This window comes from Garra rufa, chromosome 3 (assembly GCF_049309525.1).
Source record: "Garra rufa chromosome 3, GarRuf1.0, whole genome shotgun sequence".
NCBI lineage: Eukaryota > Metazoa > Chordata > Actinopteri > Cypriniformes > Cyprinidae > Garra > Garra rufa.
In genome coordinates, this window is record NC_133363.1 from 16,297,834 (window position 1) to 16,317,816 (window position 19,983).

General features: G+C 40.0%; 1 protein-coding gene across 1 annotated transcript in view; it reads right to left on the minus strand.

The window, feature by feature from the left end:
- Positions 1 to 19,983, minus strand: part of LOC141331510 (uncharacterized) — a 421,481-nt gene that overhangs the window by 135,324 nt on the left and 266,174 nt on the right. Inside the window, exons 6-9 of the mRNA XM_073836569.1 lie at positions 16,127 to 16,186; positions 13,173 to 13,289; positions 12,454 to 12,489; positions 7,267 to 7,293 (exon numbers count right to left, since the gene is read on the minus strand). Coding sequence (XP_073692670.1) covers positions 7,267 to 7,293; positions 12,454 to 12,489; positions 13,173 to 13,289; positions 16,127 to 16,186 — 240 coding nt within the window. The remainder of the gene's footprint in view (positions 1 to 7,266; positions 7,294 to 12,453; positions 12,490 to 13,172; positions 13,290 to 16,126; positions 16,187 to 19,983) is intronic.

Below are 19,983 nucleotides of genomic sequence, written 5' to 3' on the forward strand. Positions count from 1 at the left end.
AAGGTTTGAATAAAGTTTGGAGTAATTGGTCAAGAAGAAGCTATTTAATACTTATTATGGGTAAACACTGCCATCTTGTGGCAGGCTGTGGAAGCAGCAGGTTCCACTTAAAATAAACTGGTAATAGGGCGTGGCCTGTTCGTACAAGCCACACTTATTGGAAGAAGTTGTATGTATCGTGTCTCTGACTCTCGTTAGATTCGGCTGACCTGGATGAGGCATGATCTGTAAGTTTATTGTTCAGCAAAAAACGTTCATAAACATAAGTGCTTTATTTGCTGATGTGACGTTTTAAATGTAATGTTTTTCTGATATTGAAGTGGTCTGCGTGTCTGTTAGCTTGTGCTAGCTAGCCACTTACTGTATGCTATATGGCAGTTCATAGATTTGTTACTAAGTGTAGGGACTGATATCTGATCTGCTATTTGTGTGGCAACATTTTGTTGATTATCAGTTTAAAGAGTGACATTTTATGTAGATGCATGTATGGATGTGTTATTTATGCCTTTATTGTTTTTGTTACAGTTTTACAAAATAAAAATGGAAAACAGTGAACTCTCCAAGAGCTCCATACAGCCTCGGGAGTATTTTACTAGAACCTTTGATGTTTAGCTCGCTCCATAGGCTAATGTCCACGTTTAGCTGAGGGCAGAAGAGGTATGATTCTTTAGGGTCTACATGAAAAGTCTATAACATAATTTCTCAATGGTATTGTAAAATAACACTCTTTTTGTCTTGTCGAAAACAGTTCTGTTCACTGCAACCCGTTTCAGTGCATGTGCCTTTAAATGATAATGAGCTATTGCTCACCCTGCCCCTCTCTTCTATTCTTGCATTATATCACCATTCTTATTCATCCAGTTATAACTGCTCAAAAACTATTTAAAATACATTTGTAAATGACTTAGTCTTTAACAAACACCTTTATAAAAACCTCTACAAAAACAACCTTAGGTGGCCTTCACACTGGGCTCATTTGCTGCTGTCAGAGCCCGGGAATGCTGGTTCCTGGTGACCCCCACAGCATTTGTCTGTTTTCACACTCAACTTGATTCTAACCCTGCCGCGTTTGCGTTCAAATTAAGTTATCACAAATGCGCACAGCACATGATAGAAAACAGAACTTGAGTCAATAAAGAGTGTTTTTTTTTTATTAATTTTGTGCTGTTATGTTCAGCGAAGCAAACAACACTTGGGTTTACTGTATGTGTGTCGCAGACTGCTTTTTGCCACCTGCAAACAGACTTAATTTTCTGCTTTGACTGCACCCGTAATGCACAAATACACTGACAATTCCAAAAAAAGCATCAACACTATTATATCTTGCATGTTTTTTATTGAAGTATATACATTGTAATTGTCTAAAATGCATGGGCAGGTTACTTTACTTCCTGCACACTCAAGTTCGTGTTGCTGTCATATTCATGCGAACTGTGCCACAGTTCGAGTGCAACCGAACTCAGACCACCTCCTTCAGGTAGCCTCGGGTTCGGTACCCTGGTGCGCACCCACTTCCGCATGACAGCTTTCACATGACAGCTTTCAAATTAGCCGGGTGCGTAACAAACGTGCTAGTATGAAAGTGCCCTTAATGTCGTGTAGAGAACACTACAAAGCGACTGCTACAAATCATTTGAACTTTGTGTCAGTACGTCATAAATAGAACGAGAAAGCAGTTTACTGCATGGTTTATTGTGAGGGATTTGTCTGTCATGCTGCATCCAGTGTAGGCAGCATCACTGATTAAGATGAGTTCTACAGTATTTTTTTGCGCCGCTCACGTCCAGTATAGACAGCATCACTGACTATAATGAGTTCCCTTCCGGGAACTCAAGCTGTGTTCAAAAACGCTATGGGGAACGCCATTTGCAAACAAAGCTCTGAATCCGTATCGACTATCCAATAGGAGGACGTGACGTCACGGGTGTGATGACGTCACCGACCAGGAAGCTATAAAAGCATGTGCGCTGCAATGACGTCAGCTTCTTTCATTCAGCGAAGTGCTCTGTGTCTGTTTGTTTTACGTTTTTTTGTGCCAGGACAAAAGTTTGAGCAAGGGCAGATCACGTTTCAGACTGTGTGTTCCTCCCTGTCAGCGTTACATTACTGATGGGGATACACACAGTCTGTGCGTGGTCTGCCTGGATCCTGGAAGGCTCTCTTTGAGAAGGGAGCCTTCACTAGCTTTCCCCATGGTGCTGGTACCGCTTCCACTTCCGCTGAGCGGCGGCTGCATTCGTGGGGTTCGCAGTTAGATCTGATGGAGGGAATGTTGACGGGTAACCCCCTCCATCTCCATCCTCACCCGCCAGATCTATCTGCTCTGTGGTCTCTTCCCCTGGGAAACGGGCTCGGCGCTCTGCCTGTCTTCCTCTGAGGAGGAGGATGCAGTGGGCGCTGCTGAGGATCTGCTCCCTCAGTCGCCCCAGTACGAGGAGCTGTTGGAGGTGGTAACTCGGGCGGTGTCTAAGCTGAACATCGAATGGCCCCCCGAGAAACATCATGAGCCACAGAAAAGCAAATTAAGCGAACGCTTTCTGAGGACTAAAGTACCACCTCCACGTAGGAGCCTTCCATTCTTCCCTGACCTCCATACTGAGGTAGAGAGGTCGTGGAATAGACCATTATCCTCTTGGATTTTTGTCCCCGCCTCTGACTATTATGGGAATGTGGCGGGGCTGACCGAGAGGGGATATAAGGCGATGCCCTGGGTGGAACAGTCTTTGGCCAGCTATCTGTCCCCCAACGTGGCATCGTGTTTGAAGGCTCTTACCTTACCCTCGAAGCCCTGTAGTGCATGGAGCCCATCAGACATGAAATAACTAGTTATATTCCTTAAATAACTTCTCCCCTGATCTGCGATTACCACCTATTTGCTATGAGCCAGGCCTCTGGGTACTATCCAACTCATCCCCCCACCATCAAGATAAGACTCTTTACAGCCTACAGGAATGCAGGGAGATACACTCTCCTTATTCAGACATACAGTCTCACATACAGTTATATAGAAATGTACACGTATCAATGTGTTACCTTTTCTTATATTGTTGTTTCTGTCATGTATGTCTGTCTCAAACATTAATCCGAAAGAGGTGAATTATTGCGTGTGCTAAGACTCTGACATTTACATTTCTCTCATTCAACCGAGATGATACATAGATCATGTTTGGTGTCTATGAGCTGCATTTATGATCTCCTAAATGTTAATCTTTGTTGCATCTTAATAACTCCTTGCTTGATTGGTATTATTGAACTTTTGGAAGTTTTGTGGTGAAACAACCAATCAGCTTCCACATGCAAAACACCATGGTGGAATACAAAGACTTTCAATCTTCCCTCCAAAACTCAGATCAACCGGATTGGACAAGATCCAACTGTGGGCGTGAACGACCTACAGGTTTAAAAGTCAGGCACTCTTCTCTTCCCCTCTCTCTTCCCTTCTCCTCGACTCGGACACACGTCATCCCGCACCTCGCCCATGTCCATGGGGGAGGGGCGGCTCACCTAGCATTGGAGATGAGGCCTAAAGTATTCACCCTTCTTCGAAGCCATGCGGCCTAACTCTCAAGGAACCGGAAAAGGACTTTCTGAACTGAGCACGGAACCAATGCACAACAATAAGAGCTTGCAAGTATCCGTTCTTTCTACAAACGTAGATAGCTGTGTTTAAGGCGTTTTATGAAAAACGATTTCAGGTTGTTCAGAACCGTTCATTCCTGTACCATGCAACTCTCTCTCTCTCTCTCTCTCTCTCTCTCCATATATTCACATATAATGATTCTCTGTGCTGAATGCTTACATTACAATAGTCACTTAAACTGTGTTTCGATCTCATATTGCTACCTTAAGCCCTATTTTGTTCAATTGTTTTAACTCCGTTCTGATTAGTAAAACACGTTGCTGTGACGACGAGCTGACGTAAGAGTAATCGTTATCACTGAAGAATTTGCTGGACAAAGAAACAAGTCGATATCATCATTACTGTTACTAATCAGAAACTGGAAAATGCGTATATTTAATGACAATTATTATACACAATTTCCTGTGAGTTAAACTACTTTCCCTGACTGAAATGTATGTTTTAAATAACCCATTTCATTGTATTCATTGGTCAAAAGACCTGGTGGAGATTTACAGTGTACATGTGATGAGAGAAACATAGTCTCATACATGTACACACACGTAATGATCATTTTAAATTCTTTGAGCTAACAAATTCTCTACAGCCCCTACGAACAACTTCGGGGCTCGTGGGTAAGGGGTACACGGCAGCAGGTCAGGCTGCATACCAAGCCGACCTGTTAAAAGATCTTGACACAGGCAAGGAAGTAGACATCAACGAGCTACGTCGTACCGCTGATCTTGCTCTCTGTGCCACCGATGGCACGGGCGGTCTATGGCAGCTGTGGTTGACCCTGTCCGATATGAAAGAAAAGGACAGGGTCTTTCTTCTGGACGCCCCGTTTGCCCCGTCCGGCCTGTTTGACGACAGAGTAGACTCTGTCGTCAGCAGGTATCAGGAGGCACGCAAACAGGAGGCGGAGTTTCAGCGGTACTTTCCTCACCGCGTCATAGCAGCCCCTCCCGTGTACCAGCTCCTCGTACAGAGAGGCACAGAAAGTGAGCGTCACTACCCGAGCCCCTCCATAGCGGGACCGGGACCAGCGGCGCTCTAAGCCGGGGACCTCCAAGGCGAGGCCCAAACTGAGGGTTGTGCTTCAGTCGAGAAGGTCCTCAGCTAAGCAGTCCTGACTGGCACCCAGGACCGCTGAGGGCAGCCCCTATCAGGGACGAGCGGGTAGCACCGCATTCCACGGTGTCCGTCTCCCCCTGATGCCCTCAGGAGGCCAGTCTGCTACCTCTGCCAGGGTTACAGGGTGCAGCGGTCTCCTGCCAGTTAAAATGTGGGCCCCGAGCAGGCTCTGATTATGGAGCAAGAAGTAAACACCCTCCTGAGGAAGGATGGCATCGAAGTGGTTCCTCCTCACAAAAGGGAAGCCGGGTTCTACAGCCGGTACTTCATTGTTCCAAAGAAGGATTGAGGCTTGCGTCCCATTTTAGATCTGTGTCGGCTGAACTCCTAGGTCAAGAGGCTGAAGTTCAGAATGCTAACACTCAATCAGGTCGTGTCTCAAATCACTTAAATCAGGTCTGAGGACTGGTTTGTCACGATAGATCTAAAAGATGCATACTTTGACGTCTCCATCCTTCCTCAACACAGGAAGTTCCTGAGGTTTGCTTTCAGGGGCGAAGCATACCAATATCGTGTTCTTCCGTTCGGCCTAGGACTCTTACCCCGTACATTCACGAAGTGTGTGGATGCAGCTCTGGCTCCTCTGTGACTCCAGGGCATTCGCATACTGAACTATATAGACGATTGGCTGATTTTAGCTCAATCAGAGCAGTTAGCGGCTCAACATCGAGATGTTGTTCTCGCTCACATGAGAACACTCGGGTTAAGACTAAACACCAAGAAAAGTGTGCTATCTCCACTACAGAGGACCACTTATATAGGTGTGGTGTGGAATTCGACCACGATGCAGCCATGTCTGTCATCTGCTCGGATCAAGTCGATCCTCACTGCAGTCAGGAGAGTCAGAGAAGGCCAGTCACTTACTGTAAAAGAGTTTTAAAAAACTATTGGGTCTGATGGCAGCTGCGTCCAACATGATACCTCTTGGCCTGCTGTACATGAGACCTCTACAGTGGTGGCTCAAGACCAAAGGGTTCTCCCCGAGGGGAAATCCGCTTCGCACAATCAAGGTCACGCACCGAGGCTTACGTGCCTTAGACATGTGGAAGAAAATTTGGTTCTTGTCTCAGGGCCCAGTGCTGGGAGCTCCTTGTCGCCGTGTTACGCTAGCGACGGACGCGTCCCTCACCGGTTGGGGAGCAGTCATGAGTGGCCGCGGTCTGTGGAGTGGTCACCATCTCGCATGGCATATCAATTGTCTAGAGATGCTGGCCGTGTTTTATGCACTAAGACACTTCCTCCCGGACCTGAAAGATGGCCATGTGTTGGCGCACCTTTGAACAAATTGGCACACCAGGTCCTTCTGTGGTCCAAGGACAAACTCCTTTCGCTGAAATCAGTTCATATTCCAGGGCATCTCAATTTGGGAGCAGACATCCTGTCGAGGCAGGGGCTGCGGCCCGGGGAATGAATGCTTCACCCAGACGTGGTGCAGCAGATTTGGAGAGTGTTTGGTCAGGCTCAAGTGGACCTCTTTGCGACTCAAGAGACATCGCAATGTCCCCTTTGGTACTCTCTGACTCATCCAGCTCCCCTGGGGCCCAGAGCCTTTCTTTACCCTCGAGCAGTCGTGCTTCAGGCTTTCTGTCCTCCTCCCTTTACGGAACCAGACCAAGAGAAGCTAAATCGAATGTGACCAGTTTATGCACTGGACGCCTACATACACAGAGCTGCCCTGTGGCGTAGGTCAGACCAGCTGCTGGTATGTTACGGCAAACCTAAGAGGGGTTTTCCGGCATCTAAACAGACTTTGAGCAGATGGATCGTAGATGCCATCTGCTCCGCTTATGAGTCCTCTGATCTCCCCTCTCCGTTGGGAGTCAAGGCTCACTCTATCCGCACTATGGCCGCTTCAAAAGCTCTTCTCGCAGGTGTCCCAATTCAGGATATCTGCAGGATGGTCCACGCCACTTACCTTTGTCTGGTTCTATGACTTTGACCTTTCTGCCACTCCTGGCACCTCTGTTCTTTCTGTTTCTTGAGCGTGGTTCGCCAATGGTGTTCCCCATAGCGTTTTCGGACGCAGCATCTCGTTCCCTCAGGGAACCATGGTTACATACGTAACCTGGGGCATTATACAGTATTTTGCAGCACTGTGCCGCTGGCATCCAATATAGACAGCATCACTGATTATAATGAGCTCCATCTTCAGTGGTTCAGATGTCACCTCAATTGCTTAGAAGACATTCTAGGAGTCTACTTCTGGTCCAATATCGAAACAATGGCGGATTGTTTACAGCTCACTTAGGGCGGGTCTATGCTAAAACACCAGTGTCAGTCAATAGACATGGAAGTAGCCTGTGAATATCATTCTGGCGAGAATCTGTGAGACACTGCTGGTGATTAAAAAAAAAAAGCTCTAGGTGGATTTTTATCATTATGGGTGGTTGTGTACACACACTGACAAGACACATTTAAGTAAATTAAATAATGAATTTTCCATCCAATGACCCCTTGTGTGAACAGGTTTTCATGATTTCTGTAAAAAGATGATAACTTCAAGTGTACAGTACCTTCTGTCCTGGAGGGCCCTCAGGTCCCTGGAAAAAGAAAATGACAAACAGGAATTAAAACATGTACCAAACTGAAATCAGACCAATTCTAGATATGAAGGAACAACCTTCTAGACTGTGATGTGCTATCCTTTTCCTGCTAAATAACTAGTGTGACTGCTTAATGAGACCTGAATAATATTTAAAAGTCCAAAAAGAAAAAAAAAACAAAAAAAAAAACAAATTCTTTGTCGTATTGGTTTAAGCATAGACCCAAAAATGTATTGGTGTTTCTGCGCTGGCAAGCAGAGAAGCCAGTCTTATGCAAATTACGGCTCAGATCAATCACCTGATTAGCACAACAAAGCATTCCCATAACAAAGATATTAAATTGTTTCTGATGAGCATCACATCAGGTCATAAAAACAAAAACAATGCAAAATCTGGATTTTCCCTCAGATATTTGGCCAGGTCACAGCAGAGGCACAAAAACACATTACAAGGCTTGGCCTTGAGCTGTAAAAAGGCACCATGTCTCCTTGTTATCCTACCACCCACAAAATGCCAAAACACATGCTCATCTGGCTTGGCTGGAAGGGCATTTGGCTTGTCACAGCAGTGCTCACTGCACCAGATCCAAGAGCTCCTCTGATTATCCCACTGCATCTGCAATATGGGGTCAGGATTTTATTGGTTGACCGTGGTACTTGTTCTACCTGTTGGTAGATGTTGGAACTACACAATTTTATAGGCAAAAAATATGTTTATCCACTAATGGCACCATTTTACAGTGCTTGCATTTAAATGCATTGTATAATCAGGGCTTTTTAGGGGCTGAAATTCAAACTCTTTGTATATTCAAGACATTTCAATTCCAAAACATTTCACATTTTAAAATTTCAATAATCCATATTTCCTTTTCAAACTTCACTTTTAAAATATTCAGTCCATTTTATTTCATGTTACAATTCGCTTTCACAAATTCAGCACATCTGGGAAATGCACAGTTACTTTTTTCCTTGTGTAGGCTACATATAAGCAGCTTTCTCTACCGTAAAGGAGATTGTAATGTTATTTTACCTGACATGTTCATTTCTACACGTCTGGACTATTGTAATTCTCTGTACCACAGTCTTGATGCTGCAATGTTGACTCTACACTGTCCTGTGAGAGCCCTGCGGTCATGCGACCAACAGCTTTTAACCTGTCCCCACTCTAAGAAAAAACCCGAGGTGGCAGGGCATTTGCGGTCGCCGGACCCAAATTTTGGAACGAGCTCCCTTTGAGTATTTGATCAGCCTCTTTCATTGACAGTTTTAAGTCACTCTTAAAAACACACCTCTATGCATTGGCTTTCAACACGAGCTGAATTGAGGATTTTTACATTTTTATGTTGTTACTTTTGTACTGTGTGTGTGTGTGTATATATATATGTGTGTATATATATGTGTGTGTGTGTGTGTGTGTGTGTGTGTGTGTGTGTGTATACATATTATTATTATTATTATTATTATTATTATTATATATATATATATATTTTTTTTTTCTCTCACTGAAACATGTACAGCACTTTGGGCAGTATCAACTGTATTTAAATGTGCTTTATAAATAAACTTTGACCTTGACCTTGACCTTGACCTGACACAACATGGCCTACAGAACAAACTTTACATCTGAGGAAGACAAACAGTGCATTGCTCTTGGTTTCTTAGTTTCCTTAACTTTATATCATGACCTCTGCAAAGGTGTGCTGTTAAGTTGCACTTAACATGAAAAATGCTTAACATGGTTTAATGGATAATACAGTGATACTAAAAAAGACTAAACTCACTATACACCTCATGGATGATGCAAACTATATACAGGCAGGAAGGCGAGCCCAGAATATGAACACAAATTATGCAATATGCAAAACATTAAGCATTTTACACATAAATTTTACAATTCAAGCTGTTAATGCCATGCTTTTTTCAATTAGAGCAATTCAACATGCTATTTTGTTTCAAATACATGTGTCATTATTTTACTTCCCCTGCAAACGCGTCCCTGCGGGGCCCATGCTGGCTTTTTGTGGTCACATTACAAGTGGGCTAGGGCCAGCCCACAATAAACCTAATAAGGCCCAGTGCTAGTTTGCCCAGGCGGGGCCCACAGCTTTGGGCTCACCGCGGGCTCACTGTGAGCAGCCAACACTAGTGGACTGCCCACATTAATCCCATGAAGGCCGTTCATCTAAATCAGGTGTGTTTGATTAAGGAGACATAGAAAACATGCAGTGTTGGGGGGCCTCCAGGAACATGGTTGGGAACCACTGAGATAGGGTGACCAGACGAGTCACTCCTGGGGACAAGTTCAGCACAGGATTTCTAAATTGCCTAAAATAACCAGGTGTTGGCTGTTTGTAGTTTGCCGATTGATCGTTGTAGGACAACAAAGTATTGCAAAAGCGATTCAAAAGCATATAGAGCTGTCTGCTCTCTATAGCTCTCGCTGTATTTTGATGTCATACAATGATCAATCGGTGCAGCACAAACAGCCAACACATGGTTATTTTAGGCAATTTAGAAATCCAGTGCTAAACATGTCCCCGGGAAGTGGAAGGCTAAATTCTTACTGACAAGAGGGGGAGTCGAGGATGGAGGTGGGAAATTCTGGGAAATGACCTGCCAGAACTGACGCTGACGCTAGATGTGTTGTTGCGGAATTCAAGAGACAGAGCGGGTGGACAAAAAGAGTGCTACCATCGTCTGCTGACTAGTTGAGAGACCTTGGGGGAAGAATGAGCTTTGCCAATGAATACTTTAGCACACCAAAACATATTTTCAGAAGAGGTCAAAGTAATAATTTGGCTTTTTTTATGTTATATTGTATTATTTTTATATTTGTATAGATAATTTTTAGTATCTTTTAGAGTGTTACATTAGCAGTATTAACCTGAATTGAATGTTTTCTATTTTGTATTTAATAAATCCATTGATTTTAAATGCCCTTGACTACTGTACATTTTTGATGATACATTATTTACTATTAGACATTATTATTAGACATTAGTTATGTGGTGACTGCATCCATTTCAGATGTACAATAACTGTTTTTCCCAAAGACTTAAGTTATAATATAAGAAAAGCATTTATAGTAATAGTGCAGGCCCCATGTGGGCCTAGTGAGGCCTTCGTGGAGGCTAAGTGAGGGCTGCCTGTGCAGGGCTAGTGCTAAAGGCCTGTGTGGGCCTAATGTGAGTCTAGTGAGGACTTCCTGGCTTTTTAAAATTGTACACTAATCTACACTATTTAGTTTTACATTTATTCATTTATCACATTTAATATTGGGGACATCCAAGTTATTTGACATATTGGATTTTTTTTAAGTAAAACAATAGTTACTTTCCCTGGTAATTAGTTACTTTTAACTCAGTTACTAACTCAGTTATGTAGAAGAATTTCCCTTTTTCAAAATAAAACTCTGAAGAGGTTTTGAAGCCAGTAAGACTTTATTGAACAAGCAACAAAGCCGAGTTACGTTTGCAAACTCTTTGTTGCTTGTTCAATAAAGTCTTACTGGCTTCAAAACCTCTTTAGAGTTTTATTTTGAAAAAGGGAAATTCTTCTACATAATTGGCGACCCCGGCAGGACTTGGAGAAAAGAGCGAAAGAGTGGAAAGCCGCAGTGGGCTTGACTGGGCAATTAACACAACCAAGGCGCCACAAAAAGGTAAGCAATTTTGTTTGATGCCATTTTACTTATAAAGCCCTGAACGGTTTAGCTCCTCAGTACTTGAGTGAGCTCTTATCATATTATAGTCCCTCACGTCCGCTGCATTCTCAAAACTCTGGCAATTTAATAATACCTAGAATATCAAAATCAACTGCGGGCGGCAGATCATGTTCATATTTAGCACCCAAACTCTGGAACAATCTACCTAACACTATTCGGGAGGCAGACACACTCTTTCAGTTTAAGAATGGCATCTACGCTAATATTAGTATCTTTCCTTCTTATTCCGAGGTCACCGTAGCCACCTGTACCCAAATCAGACAGTCATTGCAGTCCCCTGGATCCAGTCCAAACCCATCAGCACACAGAGATAACCTCTACAGCCCTGAAAGTCAGCAGAATCCATGTCAACTAGATGAGCCCCAGAGACAGATCATCAGTGTAGACCTCATCACCTAGACGGCCATCGACGCAAGACCGCGAAAACAAGATGAGTCCTCTCCAACCTGACTTTGTAGCAACATGGAACTTTTGCATCTACATTAATATTATTCTGTTTGTTTCTTATTCCGAGGTCACCATAGCCACCAGATCCAGTCTGTATCCAGATAAGATGATCACTGCAGTCCCCCGGATCCAGTCCGTACCAAGAGCAGATGGTGGATCAACACCTACATCCGAATGTCAGCGGATAACGTGTCAACTAGATGAGCCCCAGAGACAGATCATCAGGAAAGAACTCCAACCCTAAACGGCCACTGGCAAAAGGCCATAGGAACCAGATGAGTACTCTCCAATTTGACTTTGATGCAACATGGAACTTTTGCATTATTAATGACACTTTATTGTCTTATTTTAATACTGTAAAGTTGCTTTGACACAACTTGTACTGTAAAAATCGCTGTATAAATAATCTTGACTTGACTTGACCAACACTTGGTTATTTTTAGGAAATTTAGAAATCCGGTGCTAAACGTGTCCCTGGGACGTGGCATGTCTGGTCACCCTAACTTAACTGGAATAATTTGGACATTCATGAAAATATGCTGTTACAAACTACCTCTAATAAATCAATATCGAAATTCCAATGTTGTTAGGGATAATATATATAATGAGAGACAGCCTTTCTGAATTACAACATTTATTTACAAAACTGCCTCAAATGACTGACAAAAGGGCCCCAACATGATTACTCATTCAATTCTCAGTTTTTCTAGCATACAGTGCTCCTACTATTTCCATAAATGGATTTAGCTAGTCACTGGTTTTATATCAAACACTAGCCCTTGTAATACTACATTAATACTATAATCAAAACCTCTAAGTGATACTCATTGTCATATGGGCTTTTTTAGTTCTTAACAACACAAATGACTTACAGTATTACAACAGAGCACACATATGACGTCATGACATCTAGCTAAATCAGAATTGTGAATAACTGTATAGGTGAAGCTATGATGTTAGTGGCTGTAATTACAATAGGACACTTACCATTTGACCAATCTCCCCTGGCATTCCAGGGTCTCCCTGTGAGAAACACAATATATATTTAGTCATAACTGTTATATAGGAACTGATATAAAAACAACGAAACTATTAACATCTCAACAATAGCCCTAATTTTATGAAAGGTTATTTCATTGAGATATTGATGATATTGGGTTTATGTAACAAAATTACTATTTTAACATCCTCAGACTTTTACAGTGAAGAAACACCAAAACATTGTCCACTGTGTTGTTATGTGTCTTCAGTGTCATACTTTATAGTCTTGGTCAATGCTTTTAAAACTGAAATGAAGAAAACAGCATTTGCCAACATCTTCCATTACAAGAACAGACATGTGAAACATTGCAATGCGTCAGTTTCAAAGTAATGAGAGACAGAATGGTTGAGAAAAGAATACAATGATCTTGACTAGAGTGAATATGATTGATGTGAGTCCTTAATATTTGTACACGCTTGCCTTGGTCCAAATGAACAATTGAAGCTCCTGGGGTTTTATGATGCTGGATAATTTACACGTTTTTTCAGTCTCTTTCAGTCAAAATACATATTTTGACATAATAATTGGATGGCATTTAACATACTGAAAATGTTACATTTTGTAATCTTTGTACATTTGTAAACATAACCCTTCAACATCACATGAGTCACCCTGCTAAACCTCCAGCTACTGATATTTTGCTCTAAATGTACAGATAACTTACTGGGAGCCCTGAGACTCCCCGAGGACCATCTTTTCCTGTGTCCCCTGGGGGTCCCCTGGGGCCTGGGGGACCTGGAGGTCCAGGAGGCCCTGGGGGCCCTGCTTGACCCTGGTCACCCTGTGAAAGTAAAATTGTATATATGTGAAACATTATTATAAGTCAATGAATAAAACATACATTAATGTTGTTTGTACGGAAAAACAGACTGCAAGGTCAATGAAGAGTTACCTCTTATATCTGACAGTTTTAGACAACATAAGAATGAAGGCCCGATATACTTCAAGTGAAATGTCATTTTGAAGAAAATCAGGGCAAAACAAAGTCTATTTGGAGTTTGTTTCAGGAGTTTGAAACAGCTTGCCAAAGCAAACTTTCGAAAAAAGAAAATTGTGTTACTGAAAGAAAAGCATGCAGCACATAGGCCTTATTTACATATTTAACTAAATGCTGCTTTCATTGACATCATCAGAATGTTCAATAACAATATACCTTTGCTTGCATATTTAAAATTTCTCTTTACCACTAAGCAAGGAACAAAAATAATTTCACAGTTAGTGCACTGGGGCTTTTAGGCTACATAAGGTTTATTATACTTTGTAATTTTGTGTGCAACAGGTCATTAACCACAATTTCACAAAGAATGCTTAGAAATTAGAGCCTCCAGATTTTTGCAGTATTATATATTGAATTTTCTTACTTCTATAGTATTATTAACATGAATTGTCTTATGCCACAATATTGATTTTTTGACTATTGATTTATCTTTGTTTGGAATATTACCAAGCAAACACTGATGTAATTTATTGTAATAATTTGATTAATCACATAATTAATTCAGTTACAATTCTAAATTGATTGTCAGCCCTAGTACTGTATAAGGCTGATATATCCCAAAGATACATCATTCGGTAACACTTTAGCCATTAATTAATAACTACACAGGAACACATGAGTAACACAATATTAGCATTCTAGTAACTACTATTAACTAACAAGAATCTCTGATTAATGAAATGAGTAATACATAGTCCAATGTGGTAGTTCACTATTAGCTAATAACTACTATTTTTTTTTCTACTAAAGAGCTACTAATAACTACTGTATAGAGGTTAAAAATAATATGAATAATGCTAAATGTATACTTAATTCTAAAGTGAAGGTCATGGTAACCCATTAGTAATGAGTAAATTATTACCAAATCCTTCAAAAGGAATTATTAATTTTTTGGATCAGCATTTTAAAGTCAGTATCATAATACATCCCTAGGAATGACTGAAGTCATTATAAACTCTTGAGGTTTTTGTAAAGTTCTGGATAGTAATTCCTTCTGATGGATTTGGTGACAGTTGAGTTGTAATTAGCGGTTTACCATGATCTTCACTTTAGAATAGTGATCCAAATAATCATTCCTTCTGAATGGTTTGGAAATACTTGAGCCATTACTAGTGGGTTACCATGATCTTCATTAATTATACATTTTGCATTATTCACATTACTTACTACTTCTTAGCAGTTCTCCAAGAGATATGAAATAAATGTAGTAGTTACTGACAAGCTAATATTAAGCTACCACTTGCAGCTGAGCACTATTACTTTAATTTGTTAATCAGAGTTTCTAGTTAGTTAATAGTAAATACTAAAATGTTTATAGTGCTTTAGTCATTTGTTCCAGTGTAGCTATTCATTAATGAAAGAACAGTTTTCTGAAGTGGTACCCATCATTTTTACTGTTGTATAAATTGTACTAGTTACTAGTCCAGCTGAGGACTGAGGTTAAATCTTAAGAATGGAGAGTAAATGCTGGACCAAAGATGAGAAGGCCAATCTAATGGAGCAGTGAGAAAGAGAACAGAATGAGGACAAGCACTACCTTAATGAGTCGACGTTTAATGAGTTGCTGATCAGCAGAAAGAAAGCCATGATTTATCTTAGGGAAGACCATCTGAGCAGGTGTGTGAGGTCAAAAGAGGTTGGAGGTCAAAAGTGAGAGAAGTTGGAGAGGAGAGTTGCATGAGGTCCCGAAAAGAGGAAGAGAAAAGAAAAGAAAAAGGGTACAAAAATAGATTAGATTAAAGTAGTTGAGTCAGAGAACCCAATCCAGTGCCTTTAGTGCATTTGTAAAAGTTGACATTTTCTATGGTGGCAGCAATGGATGTCTTGACTGCCTCTGGCAAAGCCTGTAATTACCACTTCATGGGTGCTGAGACACCCACTTTGAGAGAGCCAATTTGAGGGAAAAAAAAAACATGTCAACTTCTACTTACTGAAAGCACTGTCATCACAGTATTTTTTAAGCCAAGGCAGACTTCAGGAATTGCACACACTGAAACCCATCATGCAGATTAATTTGTCTTTGTACTCTAAATTAGACATTACAGGGGTACCTGTAATTATGAGAACAAAAATAATTATGTCACTATAGAATAAAATATTTCATGATATGACCCACTAATTATATGTGTGATTTTGGACATTTAAGCAGGTGGTAAGGGATTTATATTTTTGTGGTTTTAGGTTGAATTGAGGTCTACCAAAGATATCAGTTTCAAAAACATCTTGACATTTTAGTTTAGCATTTAATGTGTCTCTCTTGAGTTATTACATTCGTAGAATCCAAGCAGACAGTGGTCAGATTGTTCAGTGGTTAGAAAATATGACTCTTGTTTGAAATTAATCGCACATCACTGGTTTATTAGGGGAAAGAAAGAGTTGCTCTGTTGTGAACGCATAAATTCCTGTCACCACACTGCATAATAATAACACCCCTGGAACTGGGAGAGAGGGTCATATTGAGCAAAAGTAGTTTTTGATTGGTTGGAATGGATTTATCAGATCCAATTGTATTTGGGCCAAGTCATTGCGTAGGCATAGGCGACAAATGCGCTACTGACACATCTCAGTGTGTGTGTGTCATCCATAGTGTCTGCCTTGGCCAGTTGGCTGCACCAACAAACCTTCACAGTCAGGATTTGATTGCTGTGTAATGCAGCCAGAGTGGGTAGACCAGGAAGTCCCTGGGGACAAACAGCACAAAATGGCACAATACAAATACAACACAGCATGACAAAAAAGCATTCACTCCACATAAAAGTGCTCTTAGTTCTCTTTGCATTTGTTTTGAATTAGTTTGGCTCAAAATGTCAAGTTTAAAAACATTCTTTAATTGACAAAGAGGCTTTCACACACTGCTCTTATGATTTTAGATATTCTTTTGATTTGACAAAACAGTGCGCTTAGCAGATCATAGGTACCCTTACGAAAAAGAAGTTTATTTAAGTGTTCTATTATTATACTTCTTTTAAACTTAAAAATATGAAAGTCTACTTTTTATGTACTTCTCAGAAATGTGCTTTATATACTTCTCAGAAATATACTTAAAATGACATTTAAGTATACTTGACTTACTTGACTTACTTATACTTGACTCTAAATATATTTGAGCTATACTTTTGCTCTGAAAATCTGTGTTTTCATTGTTATATGCTAGGGGTGGTATTAAACATCATCTGTACAGAATTTCCAAAACACAAGTGAAAAAGAAACCGAAACAACAGATACTTACACATGTAATTTAACACAATCGTCAGACATAACAGCATCAAAACCATAGATATGTAAAACTGCGTAACATTATGAAAATAAAATGTTGACTCATGGTAAAATGTTGACCAAGGGGTAATAATGACTGTTAAGCTTTGGGGTATTGATTGACTCCATCTATGTTTTGATTAACATGAATAGTCTTTTTTTTAAGCTTTTTGTAAAAAATGTATTTATTATTATTTATTAATTTTTATTTATGAAATGTGTGTGTTTATAAAAAAAAATGCATGAAGCTTCATATAACAAAATATATACAAATTAATACGTAAACAGGGACATAGTAGTATACTTAGAGATTGATGTAAAGTTTACTTACAAGTACACTTGTAGTATAAAACTAAATAAACTAGTAGTTTACTGAAACTATACTTTAAAGTGTACTAAAAATGCATAAAAAAGTATTTAATTAGTAAACTATCAGTATACCTATAAGTTAAATTTTAGTAAACTTTTGCTTATTTTACTGTTATACTTAAACACGCAGGGTGCGATTTGTGAAAAAAAAAAAACAGAGGGGGGATGCTTTTGAAAACTTTTTTTCTTTCTCCATAAGCAGAGGTTGACCAAACTGTTAGTGTAATCTGTTAACAGTGCGCATTATATACCCGTATTTTTAGGCAAGAACCAGATAATGAGTGTCAGGTCATGAAATGTTTTTAATACGATGGAAGCTGTATTATGTGATCACAATTTCAAAAAAAACATTGTAAGTTAGGCCTATTATTAGTAATGATTTGTTTTCAAACAACGAATACATTTTATAGAGAAGGTGAGCAAAGTATCAACGGAGCTTTTTGGAAACTCCGAATCAATAAACCACTGCGTCGCAAAAAGATTCACTGTTTCGAAGCGCTCCAATCGGATCGCGAATCATTTGATTCAGAAGGTTCAACTTCAAAGCGCATATGGCGAATCATTTGATTCAGATGACTTTAAAGCGCGTATCGTGAATAATTTGATTTAGATCGGGACATAGGAGCGGACGTTTTATCCCCACCATGGATAAAAATAATTCAGCAGAGCCAGGGATGCATAGACCCCACTGGCAAATCAATTTATTTACTAGAAAGTGGGCCAATTTAGTCCCAAGAAGTATTTAAATAGTACACTTAAACGTATACTACTAGTACACTGATATTTGTATACTTACTACATATCCCCCCGGTTTCACAGACAAGGCTTAAGCCTAATCCTAGACTAAAATGTAAATCTGAGCTGTTTCAACTGTAAGAAACTTGCACTGACTGATCTTAAAATATATCAGTGTCTTTGCTTTGTCTCAGGATGCACATTGGTAATGTTTTTTTCTAAGCAAGTTTATAAAAAATTACTTAAAAGTCCTAATTGAACTATGGCCTAATCCTGGTTTATTCTAAACCCTGTCTGAGAAACCGGGCCATCGAGTATATAATCGAACCTTACTTAAGTATACTTAATAAAATAAACTTGAAGTATACTTCTTTTTGGTAAGGGTAGGGTGAACTCGGGTAAAGTGGGCCACTTTTTGTAAAACTTCTAATTTAGATACCTAGATTTTTTTTCTTTGCTTTCCTTTATTACTTTATAACTTAAAGGTCCAACTACAATATTTCAATTTGAATACAGTTCGTGAAACTTGTTATTTGTAAGTATATACCAATAAACATTGAGGTCATGTACACCAGACACATTACTTTTCAGGTAAAGTGGACCATCCCTTGTTTATCAAATTATTCTGCATCTAAATTAAACACACACACGCACACACACACACACACACACACGTATGTATGCTATATATGACTAACATATTTAACAAACCACCCCAAATATATATATAACCCACAGGGTAAATAAAATAAAACAAATCATTTGTAAATCCACATCTCCATTAATGTGTAAAATTCCACTAAAATTTCCCAACTAAAATGTTACGTTGGCATTAAATTTGATGAAATCTGAATATCAGAAAATTCAGAAATCAGAATATTGATAAAAAATGAACAACAACAAATAGGCTAACTAAATTAATAAGAGAAACATTTAAAATAGAAACAGTATGTAAAAATGTTTTTCTGTCTATGCTCTCTAAACATTTTAAACATTTTTTAATCGTGTCTATATTTTAAACATTTATATTCTACATCTATATTTTTTTCCTCCCATCCTTTCTTCACTTCACAGATTGAACTTAATGTATCAGCTTCCTTTCTATGCCTTCTTTTTTTTTCTTTCATCTCTGACTTGAATTCCTGACTGCAGTCTCTGTTTTTTTTTAAATATATAAATTATACATGTCAACTATAAAATAACCAGTAAATTTACATTTATTTTATTTTATACCGTGTTGATTATAGTATTGAATACAACAGGAACTGTCACAATAATGTTTGTTTACATTTAGTGAGCAAACATTATACAAACTAAAATCTTATGTCTTAAATCTTATGTCAGAGGGTTTTCTAACTTTTACCAGGACCCACACCCACCAGTCATACTGCATCAACCAAAACTATTTTATCACTTAGAATGAATTAAAATTTAATTAAAAACGTCTAGGTTACGTAGGTAACCCACGTTCCCTGAAGGAAGGAACGGAGACATTACATATGGGAACTCGCTAGAGAGACCTATCACCTCTGAGCTAAAGAGAAAAGGCCAATGGGAAATGGCGAGTGGAATTTGCTTGAACAGCCACTCCCCCGTACATACGGGTATATAAGATGGCGGCGTGCATCCACTTATTCAGCTTCTACTGAGGAGCCGAGCCGTAGCTCAGCCTACAGCGCAGCTCAGGATTGTGGAAAGGGATGTAACGTCTCCGTTCCCTCCTTCAGGGAACGTGGGTTACCTACGTAACCTAGACGTTCCCCTTCAGTCGTTTACTACGACGTTACATATGGGAACTTACCCGTGGAACATGCCACAATCCTGAAGCCGCGTTACACATGAGGACCAAATGCTGACAGGCAAGCGTGTCAGGACAAATGGTCTCAATATGTAACCTGCCCAACACCCTGTAGGCCAGAACGGGCCGACCAGGGGTGCCAGTTGTTTTTAGGAACTGAAGCAGCCATTGGGGGTCAGAGCACATGTGGGTTAGACATGTGGAATAGAGGGAAAAGTACACCTATTCTAACTATAGATATTCTGCCCTCATAGAACATAACTGTGTTCCAATAGACAGATAGCAAACATCTTATAAAGGACCAAGGCGTTCTTTTCTTGG